General features: G+C 49.5%; 1 protein-coding gene across 1 annotated transcript in view; it reads right to left on the bottom strand.

Annotated features, from left to right (window-relative positions):
• The window catches only part of LOC126534093 (fatty acid synthase-like), a 183,329-nt gene that overhangs the window by 69,281 nt on the left and 95,745 nt on the right, over positions 1-18,303 (bottom strand). The window contains exons 15-18 of the mRNA XM_072284047.1: positions 12,386-12,640; positions 11,588-11,761; positions 7,844-8,577; positions 7,283-7,430 (exon numbers count right to left, since the gene is read on the bottom strand). Coding sequence (XP_072140148.1) covers positions 7,283-7,430; positions 7,844-8,577; positions 11,588-11,761; positions 12,386-12,640 — 1,311 coding nt within the window. The remainder of the gene's footprint in view (positions 1-7,282; positions 7,431-7,843; positions 8,578-11,587; positions 11,762-12,385; positions 12,641-18,303) is intronic.

The raw sequence follows: 18,303 nt of genomic DNA, 5'->3' as shown, positions 1-18,303 counted from the left end.
TGTAATACAACCGCTACCGAAGCTCCTGTATGTTGCTGTTTAAATATTCAAGAATAGTTCAACTAGGCAATTTTAAGTAGGGTGTCGCATTGTGCGGTTACGAGTCATTCGCGCTCAGGAATGAACCCGCGATCACAACGCCAAATTTGCTGTTTATAAACGAATCTGGTTAGCGCTATTCTGAAGCTCGCCCACGGCGCCCTCATTTGTGCTATCTGTGCCTTTAGTATGCGTAAATCATTGTATTGTGGCGAACAATGAAACATTGTAGCAGCAGGATGCAAGAAGCGCTTGGAAAGGTACGCTGACTTTCAGCAAACAGCTACAGATATACAGAAGTCACCTTCGCTGTCAATCTTTAGCCGACACAATTCACAGCAAGAAAACAAGAGTGATAGTGCCGTCGAACTCAGCAGCTGGCCTGGCCCCGGAAGAACATGGCGGACGCAAGCAGCTCGGAGCTGGAAGTAAGCGCTGTCCAATAAAGTGCGTCAGCGGCGCCACAAACGTTTTCGTTACTTGGCTTTTAAAGCTCATAAAGGGACATTAGACCACATGGGGTTCTTTAGCGTGAACCTAAACATAAGTACACGGGTGTTTTCGCATTTCGCCGCCGTCGAAATACGGCCACCGTGGCGCGGATTCGATCGCGCAACCTCGCGCTCAGCAGCCCAACACCATAGCCATTAAAAAACCACGGCGGGTGACACACAGATTGACGCGACGGTTCGAATGGCGAGAGCTGTTGTGACGGAGCGACAGCAGGTGGAGACCGTGCACTCGACCTGGCGCAGTGAGCAAGGAAGGCTGCCCGCAATTCCTCGTAGAAGTCGGGGCCCGGGGGGTTACAGCCGGAGCCTGGACCACAGCCAGAGCCTGGAACGCGTCTGGAGCCTGGAATGCTGATCACTTGTATGAAGTAGATGTCCGGCATGTCGATATAGAATTACTGAACACCCAACCGCGGGACGTCTTCCGGCCCGCCTGAGGCCACGTTACTATCGCCTTTGTAGAGTAGGCGCGTTGACGCTGGCATGAATAGGCTCGGTCGTCCGGTGTCACCAATCCTTGGCGAAAGGGAGCGAAGAGGTAGCCACCGTGGCTACCGCTTATTTAGGCAGTCCAGCCATGGCGCCGAGGCATATCAGGTCAAGCACGCTGGCGTGTTCTCATTCTCGCGCTCTTCGCTTGTGAGCCGTCTTCTTCTTCACCAGATCTGGAGGCGATAGTTGCGCCGCTACAATGGCAACACAAGGACGACGGTATGACAAAGAAAGCATGAAGAAGATGGAACAACAAAACAGGAATATCAACAATGGATACCACACAACATAAGAACATAACGGCAATGGAATAAATATTCTGGAATGATTACGAAAGTGTCACAACAATGGGATCGCAACAACTGTATGATTGCAACGACAGCATGACGGCACTCGGATGGCGAAGTTGGAATGACCATGATAGAACAAATGCAGTGGCATAACGACGACTATATAATAAATGAATGAGAATGACTGTAAGACTACGACGCAGTAACGACGATAGCGTGACGGCGATGACATAACGACAATACAACAAGTACAAAAGAATGACAACGATTGAATCATAAGAGCTTGACGACGCATTCACGACGACGGAATGGCGAAGTAGGAAGGATGACGAGGGAAAGGCGAAGGGTTTATGAGGACAGTGAGATGACAATTCTGAAGTGATGACGATGGTATAACGGCAACTGTATGTAGATAATGGCATGGCAACGGCAGCTTGACGACAAGGGGGTGACGAAACTAGAATGACGACGATAAAACGACCACAACTTCATTATGACGACTGTAAGACCATGGATATGCACGAGAAGACTGCGAAATGACGGCTCAATGAAGATTATGGCAACATAACGGCGCCATGGTGACGATGGAATGACGACAGCATGATAACGGTGTCGGGATGACCGCAGTGTGATGACGATGAAATGACGACGACGGACTGACAGCGATGGAATTGAAATCGGGGTGTGACAATAGCGGCGTGATGAAAATAAAATGACGACTTATTGACGAATAGATAATTAAGAGGGAAGAAAGGTGATGACGGCATGAGAACGAATGAATTATCACTACGACATAAAGCCGATGAAATGGCGGCGCCTGAAGCACAACGATGGCACGAACGCTCGTTTGTCTTGAAGTTCCCGTTAAACCTTATGAACGTCACCTGCTATGCCCGGCGGCCACGCTTCGCACTAGATACGACAGGTGCTTGCACTATGACCGGCACCGGGCAGTCGTGCAAGACAGCACAGTCGTATTGACATCGACAGTCAAAATACCAACCAACGAAGAAGCAGCTACGCCGTACCCAGAAGGGAGGGCAAGGAAAGCTGCACTTTAATAAGTTAGACGACGAAAACACTGAAACAAAACGGACAGGCCTTTCCAGTCACAACGTTGAAGGCATCCCTGTCGAAGATTCGCAACAATGGTGTTTGTCTTAATTTGCGTTGTAATCGCCAGTGCATATTATTATTTAACGAGTTCTACCAACTGGTTTGTGCTCGCAGGTATGTTGAAATAGCAAAATTCAAGTGTCCAAGTAATTAAAGGTTTAGTGCATAGAAGAAAGTCGTTACTTCCCACCTGTCTTGAGAATTGTGGACTCAATAATCACTATGAAATTAATGGCTGTTACTGATAAATCTTTTCCATAGGAGAAAACATGATTCTACAAAAAATACCACAACATTCATCTTGCGATGGCTGTCGATAGTAATGTGAAAATGAATCGAGCAATGCAGCGACAGTTTATGCTTGTGATCATGTTTGCTCATTGTTTTTCTTTTGTCCATTCGGCCCCCGTTTCCATGATGTGTGATCTTGGGTTTAGGCCTTGTCAGGAGGTATGCTTGGTCTACCTCCTTTAGCCTCACCTCGAGGGCATATTGTATTGTATATAATATGGCCAAATAAACATACTACTACTAAATTCACCTTTGTTTGACACGTGTAGTGAGTGAGTGAATAAACTTTATTGTAGGTCCGGCGAGGACGCGAACTCGTCGCGCACCCGGCTAGTCCCACGTCGGGACCGGCAGGTCTAGCCCACCGGCCCGGTCGCGGGCACGCTGGACGGCCAGGATTTGCTTTTCTAGAGCGGGGCTACGCAAAAGCGAGTCCCACTCCTCCTTGATGAACTTGGGGTATGTCGACCCACACTCCCACAGCATGTGCGCTAGAGTGGAGGTCTGCCCGCAAGAGGGGCAGGCGTCGTCGCGATACACGTCCGGGTAAGCCTCGTGGAGAACGGACAGACACGGATACGTAGTGGTCTGCAGAAGCCTAAGCGAAACGGCTTGCGCCCTATTCAACTTGGGGTGAGGGGGTGGAAAGACCCTTCTAGACATGTAGAAGAATTTAATAATCTCGTTGTGAGTAGCGGGAGCGTCCCTGTGGCCGTAGGGAGGAGGGGAGTCGGTGCTTCTTGTAGAGGAAGCGCGGTCGGTGAGGTCACGCGCAGCCTCGTGAGCAGACTCATTGAGGTTCGGGGGAGCACCCTCGACCGACCCTACGTGAGCTGGAAACCAGTGGATTGAATGATGCGTGAGAGCATCTCGACTCGAGCTGCTAAGAAGACGAGCAGCTTGCTTGGCGATGCAACCCTTCTGAAAAGCCCTAACAGCTGTTTTGGAATCGCTATATATCCCGGATCCACGACCGTCTAGCAGGGCGAGGGCGATGGCGGCTTGCTCGGCGACACCGGGGTCTGAAGTGCGAATGGAGGCGCAGTTGGAAATCTTGCCGCTGGAGTCGACCACAACGATGGCAAAGGTCTTCCCATCGCTGTACTCCGCGGCGTCGACGAAGCCTGCTCTAATGTCTCGTTGCTTGATCTGTTTGAGGATGGCTGCTGCTCTGGCCTTGCGTCTGCCCTCGTTATGGACGGGATGGACGTTTCGGGGCACAGGGGCCACTTCGAACTTGTCTCGAATGCACCTGGGGATCGGGGTACTGACCATCGGGAATCCCGCAGGTTGGTAACCCAGCTCTTCGAGGATGTGTCTACCTGCCGTTGTGGTGCTCAAGCGAGTGAGTTGCGCGCGTTCTTGGGCTTCGGCAATCTCCTCGGCAGTGTTATGCACCCCCAGCCTAAGGAGATCCTCGGTATGGGTCCTGATGGGTAGCCCGAGAGCCCTCTTGACCACTTTGCGGATGAGAGCGTTGAGTTTGTCTCGCTCCGCTCTGAGCCAGTTATGCATAGAAATTGTGTACGTAAAGTGACATAGTACGAATGCATTGATAGCCTGAGGAGATTGTTTTCCTTCATTCCTCGGTGCCGGTTTGCTATTCTGCGAACGAGGCGGAAAGCGTTGTCCGTCTTTGCGATGATCTTGCGGAGAGCCGTTCCGTTCCCGCCATTGAATTCGACAAACATGCCCAGGACCCGAATAACGTCAACCCTGGGTATCACCCCCCCCCCCCCGTCACAAGTGCGAAGACTGATGCTGCTTTCGGAGACTGGCTTCCAATCTTTGGGTCTGCCTCCCTTCTCTTTTCTGTAAAGCAGAAGCTCCGACTTGGCGGGGGAGCATCGAAGTCCGGTGGGGCGGAGATACTCCTCGATCACGTCTATCGCCTCCTGCATGGATTCTTCGACTCTGCCCTCGCAGCCGCTGGAGCACCATAAGGTGATGTCGTCGGCGTATATAGTGTGATTGACGCCCTCTACGCGTGCCAACCTCTCGGAAAGACCAATCATACAGATGTTGAACAGGGTGGGTGAGATGACGGCGCCCTGAGGAGTGCCCCGCCCTCCGAGGGGCACATCGTTGGAGCGGAAGTCCCCAATGCGAAGCTTGGCCTTCCTGTCCGTTAGGAAAGAGCTGACGTAGCTATGGAATCTGGAGCCGAGACCCAAATCTGAAATGGTCTTTACGATGAAGCTGTGGAGCACGTTGTCGAAAGCTTTCTCGAGGTCCAGACCGAGCAAAGCCTTGACGTCTCTGGAACGGCCATCCACAATCTGATGCTTTATTAGGCGCATTGCATCCTGCGTCGAGAGTCCGGCGCGGAAGCCGATCATGTTGTACGTGTAAACCTCGTTGTCTTCGAGGTACCCGTTGACCCTGTTGAGGACGACGCGCTCCATGACCTTGCCGACGCAGGAGGTTAGAGAAATCGGCCTGAGGTTCTCGATGTTCGGGGCCTTGCCGGGCTTGGGAATGAGCACCGTGCTGGCCATCTTCCATTCTGCAGGAACAACGCCGCTATTCCAGGACTCGTTGATTTTGTCGGTCAGCAAGACGATCGACGTGTCCTCGAGGTTTCTCAACATTCTGTTGGTGACTCCGTCTGGACCCGGCGCAGACTTGCGGTTGAGCGCGAAGATGGCCTAACCTCGGCAATGGAGAAGTCTTCGTCGAGCTCGGGGCGTGGAGGGCCTCGGTAGTCTGGGAGTTGGGTCACTGGATCTCCGTCGCGACGGACGGGCAAGTACTTCTGTACCAGTTTTGCGACGAGCTCATCGACCGTGTGAGACCTGGTGGCCTCGTGAAGGGCCCTGGCCAACGTATGCCTCTGATTTGACATTGAGCCGCTTTCGTCGAGAAGGTGCTTCAGCATACCCCAGGATTTGCCGTTGCGCATCTGTCCGCCGATGGATTCGCAGAGCTCGTCCCACTGCTGCTGGCATAGCGCCTTGCAGTGGTCATCGATGACCTTGTTGAGCTCCGAGATCTTTTTTCGGAGTCTGCGATTGAGCCTTTGACCCTTCCATCGGCGGAGCAGGGCGTTTTTGGCCTCGATCATGTGGGCAAGTCTGCTGTCCATCCGCTCGACGTCGAGATCGGTTTCCACTTTCTTGGTAGCCGCGGAAGCGTCGTTCCGGACGCCTTCGCACCATTCTTCGAGGGTGGCGGGTGCCCTGGCTCTGCTGGGTTCTTCGCGAATCTTGCGAAAGTGGTCCCAATCGATGAACGTGAATTCCTTGATCCTACTCCGAGACACCTTGAAGTTGGTCTCGAGAATGTAGTGGTCGCTGCCGAACTCCATGGCGGTGTTCTCCCAGCCCACGTCCTCAACGTTCCTGACGAACGCTAGGTCAGGTGTCGAGTCCCGGGTGACGGAGTTGCCGATGCGAGTAGGAAAATTCTTGTCAGTGACCAGAGTGAGGTCCATCTCGTTGGCGTCTTGCCACAGGTTGCGCCCCTTGGTAGTGTCGTAGACGTAACCCCAGATGCCGTACGGTGCGTTGAAGTCACCGACGACGACCAAGGGTCGAGGACCGGCCAAGTCGGTCGCTTTCTTGAGGATGGTCTTGAACTGCTGGCGTGAGTCCCTGGGGTTGATTCTGGTGAGGTACGTCGAGCAGGATCTCAACCATGACATATTCAATTCTACCACACCCCAGCTTGAGGTCGTGGGTGAGATGAGTCAGCCTTTTATCAATCAAGGTGCAAATCCCTCGCCCCCCGGGCAGGCCCGACACGGCCCTGTAGCCCTGGAGCGAGGCGGCGGAGACTAAGTTTCCTGGAGAGCAATGACTTGAGGTTTGACAGCGAAGGACCTGAAGAACTGCTGCAGAGGGGCTTTCTTGTTGGAATATCCCCTGCAGTTCCATTGCCAAATGCGAAAACTCTCTTTGGACCTATCCATTATGGCGGACCGGATGGACTACCACCTAACGGGGCAGTTAGGGCTGTGCAAAGACTGGGACCTCCTGACGCCGCCCTGGTTGGATATTGAAGTCTAGCTTCCTTTAGTATGGCGGGAACGGTGAGCGGTTGTACGACGGAGGCGGGTGTAGCCATTTGCGCCTCAATGGCGTCTATGCGATCAGCGAGAGCTCCGAGGCCCCTGTTGGGGTCTCCGAGTGCAACCTGAATTTGACGAACGTTATCGGTGAGACAATTGACGCTAGCAGTGACCTGTTTGAGGCCATCTGCCAGCCCAATGAGAGATTGCTTAATCTCGCTGACTTCTGAGGACATCGCTCCCGATTCACCTGTTTGTTTTACTACTGCTCTGCGTTTGGAGGACGGCGCAGTACCGTCTACTGGGGCTGGGATTGGAGTCTCTGTGGCCCTGCCTGGCGCAACGTTATCAGACGCATTCGTAACGAGTTTCCGAATCTCTGCCATTTCGTTAACTAGCCTCTTGATCATGCTCTTGAGGTCGTCGTTCTCTTTTCGTAAGCGAATGACTTCCGCGTCCCTAGCTCGCTCTGGGTGTGGGTCGTTACGAGGTGCCTGAGCAGCTTCTATATTGGCACCGGGCTTGGGACGTGCCAGATCGGCCCAAAGGAGGGTCGGCTGCTTCCCCAAACGTGTGGAGGCCGGCTGAGGTCCAGATGCTGGCTGGGTTCTGCAACCTGGGCGGTCCCTGGAGCCGGATCTGGATCGTGATCGGACTCGGGATCTTGACATCGACCTGGCCCTGGAGACGGAGCGGCTCCTGGTGCGACCCCTGGAGCGGCCACGAGACTTGGATCTCCCCCTGGACTGGGAGCGGCTGCGACCGTATTGGCGTTCAGGCGATGCTTGCCGGGCTTGATTCGCGCGCTCCATGGGCGGGAAATGTTCGGCGTTGAGGGCGCGGGAGCGTTCCCCCCGTCTGCGCCTGACGAGATATGGCGTCTGAAATCGTCGCTTGCACTCCTTGGCGGCGGTAAGGTGGTCGCCACCGCACAGCTTGCATTTGGGATGGCACCTATGCTGGGCGTCAGGGTTTGCTTCTCCGCATCCTCTGCAGATGGCGTCGTTGGGCGAAGGGCAGACGTCGGAGCGGTGCCCGAGCCTGCCGCAGCTGTAACACACGTCCATTTGCTTGCGAAATAAAGTGCACCTGACTATCGTGCCGCCGTAAGAGACAAAATTTGGCACTCGGTACCCCTCGAACAGGACCACCACGGTGCCGGTGTTCTTGATTCTTTTGGCGCCCAGCGCCGTGGGATTTCTCGGGTTTACGAGTTTCTTGTCGAGCACCGCGGGCCCGTCGGTAAGGGAGACGCCTCGGATGACGCCCTTGCACGTGTAGTGGGGGGCGGCCTCGTAGGCGCTCACCTCGAAACGTTGACCGGCGACGGAGATGCCTTCGATGCCGACGTAGCGTGCACCGTTGTCCCGGTTTGGTGTGCTGATCACCATTATGTTTTGTTGAAAGTTGGGACACATCGTGTCCGTGTCTCGCGACGCCGGATCGAGCCCGGCAGCCTGCCATATGGCGTCGGCGACTGCGGTAGGTCCACACTTGCTGATACACAGGCCTCCCCTGGGCCGCACGACGATCTTTGCCTTTTCTTTGGGCAGCGGAGGCATCCTGGCCCCTCGAATTATCTTGCTTTTAATGCCCGCGCGGTCGGCGGGACGCCGAGCGTTGGAACCGGCGTTATGCTGAACGTCGGCCGCACTGGCATTGGCCGCATTTCTCTTGCTCCCTAAAGAACGTCTGGCGGCAACGAGCTGGCACCCGGAGTCTTTAGTGAAGTCCTCGGGGGATAAAAGCTCCCCTTCCACCTCACACTCCATCACAAATTCCGTGGAAAAAGCCTCTGACGAGAAGAGGTGGGCGAGCGATGCCTCGCCTCGCGAACCCTAACACGGTTAGGCTCAGCACACAGTGATGGCGTAGTCGAAAGAAAAACTGGAATAAATGTCACAAAAGTCCACCCACCCACAAAAGTCGGGTATCGGCGTGTTCCTCGTGACTTCACAGATCCGGAAATGTGGAAAGTTCAGGGGTACACACTCGAAAAACATCCGAAAACGATGGCAAAAAGCGGGAGCCGAGCGCACTACGTCAGGTGTGGCTCAAACCCACCGACACGTGTAGTGATAATAATCAGACTTTCAATTATTCAGCTATAGCCACATAATCCGATATCGTCCCTCTTTGCTATGGCGCTAGCTTGCTAAGGTGGCCCATGAGCATGGAGCCACGTCGACGTTTGCATGACGCCAACACAGTGATGCTGGAATGACGAAGAAGAAATTATATTGATGGAATGACAAAGGGGTATAAAGAAGACGCTATGATGACAATGCCATGTCCTTATTGAAATTATGAGAATTGTTTACCAACGACCACGTGCCGACGTCATGAGAAAAATGGTAAGACGACGACCGTATTATGATGACGACGGCGAGACGACGATGGTAAGACGACAACCGGACGATGTAGCGGGAATGACGACAATGGCATCATCAATACGTCATGATGACGACGCTATGACAATGAATACATCAAAGCGTCTATCTGACGTTGATGCAATGACGACTATGACACGACAATGGCCGCATAATCACGAGTGAATGACGATAGCATGATTACGATAGAATGACAAACCAGGAATTACGTCGATGGATTGACTGAGGTCGTATCACGACGACGGCCTGACGACGATGGGATGACGATACTGAAGTAACGGCAATGGCGAAACGACCACTTGGTCAGGGCAGCATGAGGCGAGTCAGATGTCGAAGTTCCAAAGATGACGATGAACCGACTGCGGCGGCATTACCTTGGCATTAGGACAAGCATTCATGACGACGACCATTCTATGACGACAATGCAGTGACGACCATGTCAGGAATAGGGCATGAGGACAAGGGAATGACGAGGAGTTCGTGATGATCACTGTATCACGAGACCTGTATAACGAGGATAGACTGACGACGACGGCATGAGTGACATAAAAAGCTGCAGGGACGTGATGGCACGTGTACGATCATATTACGACGACGGTCTTACAATGGGGACATGATAGCGCCTATCTGGCGACAATGGCATATCAAGAACGGCATATTCAAAGGTGAATGACCAGAGTAGGATTACAATTCAAAGATGACGAAAGAATAACCTCAATGTAAACAAGCCAGACGTTGTGGCGATGACTGCACGGCGGCAATGGGATTACAGGTTACTGAAGTGATAACAATGATAAAACTACAGCGCTACGACGACGCCTTGACGGCCACTTTTAGACAGTGATAGCGCGATGAAGACATCATGACGGGAGTCGGATGACAGCGCTGGAATGACGATGACAGAATGACCATGACAGCATCATAACCCCGAACACATGACTAATAACTCAAGCTATAAGACAACTTGGACCACTGGGTTGTAGTAGAAGATTCTTGTTCTTCAGCTGGTTGTCTCCACAGGGTGTTCAACAGTGTGGTTCAACAGGGTGTCCCAACTAGCATGCACCAGGATTTAAACATATGGAAATGCTACGTAGCTGGGCAGAAGCATGGTAATGTTGTTTACCGTTGCTTGGAGATGCTCAGGGTATTCTTTTTCGCATTCTGCGTGATTACATAATTTGGTTAATTAATTAATCAACCTCTCAAATATTATAAGTAGAAGAAAAGTGTCGACGAGAAAATTGCCAAAAAGAAATCTTCCGATACATCTTTATGTTGATCAATACGTGCAGCATAAAAGTACTTTTCCGAGCAAGAAAGAAGCCCGCGAACACACGCTAAAACTGCCGCCCGACTTCCCGCTCGAGGCACTTTGCGTGCATTCCTGAGGTACTGTCACGCTTGGAAAACACTTTTATGTAGCACCTATTGAGCAACAGAAAGCTGTATCGGGAGTTGTCCATGGTGCTCTACAATTATGTCATTGACACTTCTCATCTTGTTATAATTAATGAGAAGTTGATAAATTAATTAGTACCAATTATGTAATCAGGTGGGGCGCAAAATATAATCTGTATATCTCCAACCGAAGGCTAACCACATTATCTTGGTTCTGCCAAGCTACGTGACATTTGCATTTTTCTCAAATCTTCCTACATGATAGTTCGGACACCCTGTATAAAAGCGAGGACACCCGCAGCAGCTGACGAACAGGAAACCTTCGGAATATACTGGGCCCACTACAGAGAGCAATTTATTACGAGGCTGAGCTACTAAACGCACGACGCATAGGCTCCACATCGCTAGCCGAAAGCAAACGGCTTCTATGTTCGCTGCGAAGACGTGGCTTACCCTTTCACCCACTGTGCAGCTGGCGGAAGCATGACGAGGCTTAAACGCTACAGCGAACGCGCACCAACAGCAGCACTGCTAAATGTAGGACAGGGCCCAAGACAGAAGCAATAACCCACCCTTCCCCAAAGTCCCAAAAACACAGACATTAGGGTGGAGATGTAGACCTGTTGATTATCCATTGCGAGCAGTAAACTTAAAGTGCTTGTTGAACGAAAACGAAAGTCTCAAGAGAAACTGGATCCTAAGTTGCCGTCTGTGTGCACTGCCAGTTTTTTTGTTTCATTTTAAACCGCATTTAGTGCTCCAGGCTCTACAATTCTGGCGGCAATGTTTTCCTTACAATATCGCCTGCAATTCATTGTAAGTGTGGCTACTTCTAAACATTCTCGTTCCTGGAGAGGCGAACGAGCGATGGAATTAGCAGCTCCTATTTTCTCAAAGCAACCATCGCGTTGAGATTGAAATGGTGTGTTTTGAACGAAGTAGACATTGGTTCTATCCAAAGTACGTCTGCTCGGAAATATTTCTCGTCAAGCTACGCTTCTTCATCATCAGTTTTTCATCAGTCAATAAAAGAACAAGATCACTCACCCGCGTCCCCGGCCACTTCGGTGATCCTTGCATGAATCTTGGGGTCGATGCGAACCGACTCTATCCTGATAGGCAAGCAAAAGACTCTTTTCGTCTTCCAGATGAAGCTCACATGCACCAGCGCGTCGAGAAAGGTCACCCAGTTGTCCTCCCATTTCAGTTTTGCATATGGTTCTGCCAAATTTATGAGAGAATGAAGAAGGCGCTGATTTTTTGCGTTGAGGAGACTTACACTCTGTCATGTATAGGCATGCATTGTTACTTGTTAAATTATGTAGTTTAACGTTCCAAAACTACGATCTAATTATGAGGAATGCCCTAGTGAGGGAGTCTGCAATAATTTGGACCACCTGCGGTTCCTTAACGTGCACCGATATCTAAGTACACGGGTGTTTCACATTTTGCCCCAATCGACATGTGGCCGCCTTGGTATGCACTGTACTACGCCGTCGTATGACGATGACCAGTATTCAGCTTAGGAAACCATCGTACAGATTGCATTGTCGGAAGATGACAATTGCGAGAAATACGTCAGAAAATTCAGGAATGGGAGTGGCGTTAAGGCGCCATTCTATTTCGTGTTTTGTTTTCAAGTAAGTGTATTTTACAAATGCGACCGAACACCATAGCTTACTGGCGCCATTTCAGAATGCTCAGTTTGTAGCTACAATATACGTCAGGTCTCTTACTATTAAGTGCGAACGGTATTACAACGCTGCAAATATGAGGTTAAGCGTCGTGCCAAAACCCCACACATGTTGTGGAAATGACAAATAATTAATTCTAGTTCGCCCTTACTCTTTGAGTCGGCCTTGAGGACACCCTGGAAAGCTCCGCTGTACTGGTATCCGCGGAGTCTCAATTCCTTGTAAACGTCCGTACAGTCCATATCGTACGTAACAGTATCTGCAGGCGTTCCAGGAGGGTCCTTGAAGAGCACCGTCTGACCTTCTTCGACCATGCGGATCCGGCCTTTGCAAACCATTGCTCGGCCCTCGCACACCTCAAACTCGCCAGAGATGGGCATCATGCTGATCTGGAAGCGCACACATCCTGTGCACGCAAGAGTATGTTCTCGACTCATTGAAATGAATTCACATCGCTAAACCAAACTCCACCAAGCTGCGAACTTCATTTCCTCCCCAACACATTCAAGTTTAGTTTTTTTTTCTTACAACGTTTAAGTACAGTATACCCAAAAAATTACTTAAGATAGGAGTTCTTGGTATACCTACCATTTGGTCCATGTGTATTCGGGACAATCAGAGCGTGACATAAGTGTTAACGGCGAGATGAGCAACAGCATGATCAACAGGGCAGTGTGTTGTTGTCTTAAGACTTTGTTCATGTTGCGATAGCTCATTATCCTTATCGCTCGAGCAATATGGGGTGCACGGTAAATCGAGATGATGAAACTAGAAGCACACCAGAGCTGCTGGCTCATTGGAAAACTTGGTTTTTCAGCTACCGACAACAGGCTTCCGTGTATGAACTAATCTACCGATAGATCCTAAACTATGTGTTCTGTCGTCTACCAAGTTTGCTACTTTGGTTAGTTTACACCCTGCGGCAGTTTACGAGCGCACTTCTATAAGTTTAATGTAAACAAATGTTGAATACTCTGCCCAGTAAGTTGAAGATCATTGTCACCGTCAAAAAAACCATAATAAAACTAAGATGTACGTGTATCGGGGCTAATAGCATCCACAGGTTCCAATGAGCAAATTTTACTGCGGGGAAGAAAAAATGGCATAGAATGCTTTGGAAGTGACTTGCACATAATAGACACCAACCTAGGCATCCTTTTGGATCAAAAATGCCATCGTTTGCACAAATAAACGAAATCGATCATGGAGTCACATACCACAGGCATGCGGTGCCATTGGTGTGTACAGGCAACGCGAACGGTATGTTGCCAGCCACCCCCCATGGCCTTTCGCGCGACAGAAGACGGCGCGTTTGCTCTTCGCTATCCTCCTTCACGCGCCAGATTGAGCCGCGATCATCGGCTTCCCTTGTGAGCTTTCTCTCGCACATAAAGCGACGGTGTTGTCGCCCTTGGAATTTATGTAGAACATCACGGCGACGGCAAAAATTCGCCTGGAGAGTCCATATAGTTTTTATCGCAATAAAAACACCACATTTTGCGAGATTGCTTATTTCACCATTTCAGAAAAACCCAGCCTTACCAGAATAAACCTGTTCGCTTGCGTTAATTCACTGGTATCCAAGAAACTCAGTGCCGCACCAACGTGCTTAAATAGTTGTTCTTACCAAGTGTCATCATGATATGAAACACAGTCTAAAGCTGTTACTCATTGCGATTGTGCTTGCATGCTGCCTGCATGTCCTTTCAAATATAACTTCGCTGCTTACTAACTTTGCTTGTTTATTGTATTTGGTTGCATTGTTTTATTTATGCCTATTTTTTGTTTCGTGGGGAATCCCGAGATTTACAATGTTCGCAACTGCAATAAAGCTTCATTTGCATTGCCATTGAGAAGAAATTGGTAAATAAGTAAACAATACCAATGATAGTTCTTACTTGATCACCCGTTTTTGAAAACAACGAAGCCGACATACAGGCTCAGAGAGAATTGACGCTAGTATATCAAATAGCAACGTCTGGTGTTTGATGTGTAGATGATAACTAGCCATGTCAGAAAACGATAATCGAAAGGGCAATGCCGAAAGCCAATGTTTCATCCTGTAGACTTCAGGAACTGTAATTCTGAGGCGAAAGCCTTACATCTCTATGTATCAAGGTCACGTTGTGAAGTACAGAAAAGCGGAGCACGCCGGGAAAGAAGAACAGCAGTGCGGGAGGAGGGATCTGAGAAAGGGCGGCGGAGTGCCGTCAGGGAGTTGACGGAAACGTTAGCGGCGGCACCGGAGGGGTTTAGAGAAAGGGCAACATCGGCGCTGGGGACGAGGACGGCAATGTTAGGGGTGGCGCGGGAGGGCGTTGAGGGCAAAGGGCAATGGTGGGAGCTGGGGAGGTGGGTTCCGAGTTTCATTCCACATCGACATGGGTGACGATGCGCCAGTCTCTAGTCATGGGAGGGGAGGACCCAGAAAGTACGCCACTGCGCAAGAGGCTAGAGCAGCTCGAAATGCCGCTCGTCGTCACCGCCGTCGGCAGGAAGCGGCTATGGATGAAGCTGCGGTAGCGGCCCGACGAAAGGAGCATGCAGCCCTAATGCGACGCAGGTGTTCTGGGAATAGAGAATTGGTGGAGATAAGCCGCTTGCGCAGGTACAAGACGACCCACAAAGTTCAGCAGCAGATCAACAGAACGTCCAACTAAGCGTTCGCCTTCACATTCTTTGAAAGTTTTAAGCGTCCCAGTAATTTAAATTATAGTATTCAAACAGACAGGTTTATAAGACAACTTAGGGTATTAGATTTTCGAATTGCGTACGAGTCGAATAACAGACTATTGGAGTAATATTCAATATTTCGAACAATCGCTTACATCTATCAGTGTACGGTACAGAATACCAGTCAGTCGCTCGAGAATGGCGCGCACCGTAGTGAGACGCGAATAGCGAACAGCACTGAATTCCAATGAAAAGAACATTGGCTTGACCAGCATGAAGGAACGTGGCCGGAAGGCTCTCAAGCGTGCAATATCAATTTACGGGCTTGATGAGAATAACCTAACGCCTCACTCTCGCTTGGCGTCAAGTGTATTCGATCAATTATCACCTTTCTTGTACGGAATTGTTGTTTTTATGCGTTGCATATTGCAATCACTCAGTTCAGCCCTTGCGCGCGGCCGGGCAGCCACCATTGACCTTTAGCGCAACCACGTGACGTGACGTCACGACAGCCGGAGGAAAAGCTGGGCCCCAACTCGCGCGCAATATGCAACGCATTCTTGGCTTAACCAAGCTAAGCCTGGCCATTTTTTACATATTGTTCATTATATCGTCTAGTGTTTGTATACTTACTCTTGAAATCATCATATTTTACTTATATAGTGTAACCTTGCAGTAGTTCCGACTACTTCTTAACTTTTTAAATTATGAATTGCCGTTTTTTTTACTGCTCTCCTTTTTTGTTATTCTCACTGAGTGTTTGTACTTATGGGTCGCTGGCGCTTTGCCCGGCATTTATTTGCCTTTTCGCTAGCGTCCACGGAAATTCTGTACATGATTGCCCAAAAATAAATAAACTTCAAATTCCACACCCAGACAGCGGACCTGTGACGAATACACTCACGAGTATGGCAAGCAACAGCCTTAGCAAGGTCACACGGATACTTTTCAACCTACGAAGTACAACAGCGCTCGCAACAAGAGATGTGAAGAATTTTGGCAGACGCCAATAGCAAAAGATGTGACTGGCTTTAAGGGAATTGCGAAAAATTATACTGAATATCCACTGTAGTTGTGTAAGTACGCGTAAGCATTGTGCCACTTGCCCAATCTTCACGCAGGCCGGTGTCATTATCAATCTTATGAAACTTCACGCGGCCAGTATAAACAGTTATCCAGCATTATGGGTCGTTATCAACCTTATCGAACTCGATCTGATCCTAATCAGCCCTAATCAATCTTTTCGGGCCCAGTCCCCCCATATCAACCCTTCTCGGATTCGATCCGATCCTTATCAACTCTTATCGGGCCTTATCAGAATTTATCCGACCATTATAAGCCCTCATCACCTATTAGCACGTTAGCTATCCCCGTGGAACCGTTATCAACCATGATGAGACCATATAACCCCTCATCAATTTTTGACTCATTGACTGCTTATCTTCCTGTGTTGCGCGACGCGAAGTGCATAAGCGCTCAGAAATCGGTGGCATTTCAGTCGGTGAAGGAACGCCCAAACGGAGTGCGCATCCTGCGACCATCGAAACGCATCGGAGATGCGGTGTTTTTGGCAATAAAGCTCTTTGACAGCGCACGCGAACGTTAACGGCGTTTCCGTCGCGAGTTCATCGACGTCTTTTACCGCCACGAGCCATTCGGCCTCGAGGCTTTCACCGTCCTAGCTTTAGCGACATAACATGATTTGTTTAGTTACAGAGGCCAGTGGGAATACCATGCAGGTGTCATGTCCATCATTCCTCAGAAGAATAAGGTACTTAAGAAAGTAGAATTCGTACGGCTTATCTCACTCACATCAATAGTTCAGGAGCTAAAAGTTACTACGAGGGCTCTTTGGCTGGCTCAAAGACCGTAACGTGTACCGCCCTGCACACCCCGGTTCCTAAGCGTACATTACATCAGATGACAGAGTTAGCATCATCTCCATTCAGTCCACTCGTATCAGGAAACTTGTGGCGTTGAAACGTAAGAAATCATTTCATTAGGTGCTCCATGCAGCGATGTTGGGCACTCTGATCAAATATGGTATTGCACAAAATATATCCAGTTTTCTTGAGTGGTTCCGCACTGGCTGAATCATTAAAGCGATAAATTTATGGAGCGAGAGCGGTGAATTATTAACCAATAGCAGCAACCCTCAGGGTTGCTTAATATTTCTCACATTCCTTAGGTAGAGCGTACATGATATAATGCATGCGGAAATGAGACATTCTGGAGCAGCGTACCAAGCACTGCACAACAGTTAATATTCCACCGGTAAGCAATAACATAATCAATGCCCACGTTAGGAAGATCAATTCGTACACAATTCAGAACACAATGCGTATAGGCGTCGCTAGCAACAGTGGCCGCAACCTATGATATTTAGCGAACATGTTGTAGCTAGCACTAAGAGGTCAGCCTCTTGAGGGATGTCGCTAAATGTAAGTATTGTGCCTAAAGAATTAACACGTTATTACAGTACAACTTTGCCACAGATAAATCATTGATAGATGGTTCAGGCATGATACATCTTTAGTAGTACGTAAAAACTAAAAGGTATCAGAGGACATCCTAAAAAATTAGAGCAACATTGCAGTACGCACAGCTACCAATTGAGCTTAGTGAAATGATGTCCTATTCTGAAGAATACAGCCATTTTAAAAATAATACAGGAAAAATACCTAATGTAACACGATGAGGGTGCGCGCCTCTAGGTTTAGTTATCAGGACCATAATTTTAATTTACATAATTTCCGACCGGGGTCGAGACGCTTGAATGGAAATAGCATCTCGTTTCATAAAGGCGCGATGCAAGCAAATAAAAAAATTGCAACATTACACCTAAAATTTACCGAACTACAGCAATGGTTACTCAAAAGTACTCAAGCCAAGCCATGAGGACAGTGACAGACCTTCCAAGAATAGAACTCAGACCGCTTTTACAGGATTAAGCAGATACTTCAGAGGTTGACCGGCTAGCGGAACCGCAAGCGACACCACAGGTGGCAACACAACGAGCATGCACACGACTCAGGCATTACATGCGTGGAACGCAGTCGACACCTGAGGAAACTAGCTTATGAGGGCAGCCCGTGCAGATGCACCTACACCAACATTGTGAGGAACACGTTTACTCAACGCCGCAAAGTGAATGGTACAAACCTTGTACGTTTCGAACATTACAGGATGAGGTTCAGTCTTCCCAGAATATTTACTACGCCACCTTCACAGGCGCGGCATAAACAGCGGACATCATCGTCACCATTATGTTCGGCTCGCTCATGTGGCAGACACATATAAGATGAAAACGTTCCTCTCGACCAGACAACAACCAAACCATAGCACAACACTAAGCAATCCTTGATGCAGTGCAGGGAGTAAGAATACCCAACCTGA

The sequence above is a fragment of the Dermacentor andersoni genome, chromosome 8, assembly GCF_023375885.2.
Source record: "Dermacentor andersoni chromosome 8, qqDerAnde1_hic_scaffold, whole genome shotgun sequence".
Taxonomy (NCBI): domain Eukaryota; kingdom Metazoa; phylum Arthropoda; class Arachnida; order Ixodida; family Ixodidae; genus Dermacentor; species Dermacentor andersoni.
Note: the sequence above shows the minus strand (reverse complement) of the source record. Positions and strands in the feature narration are given on the sequence as shown.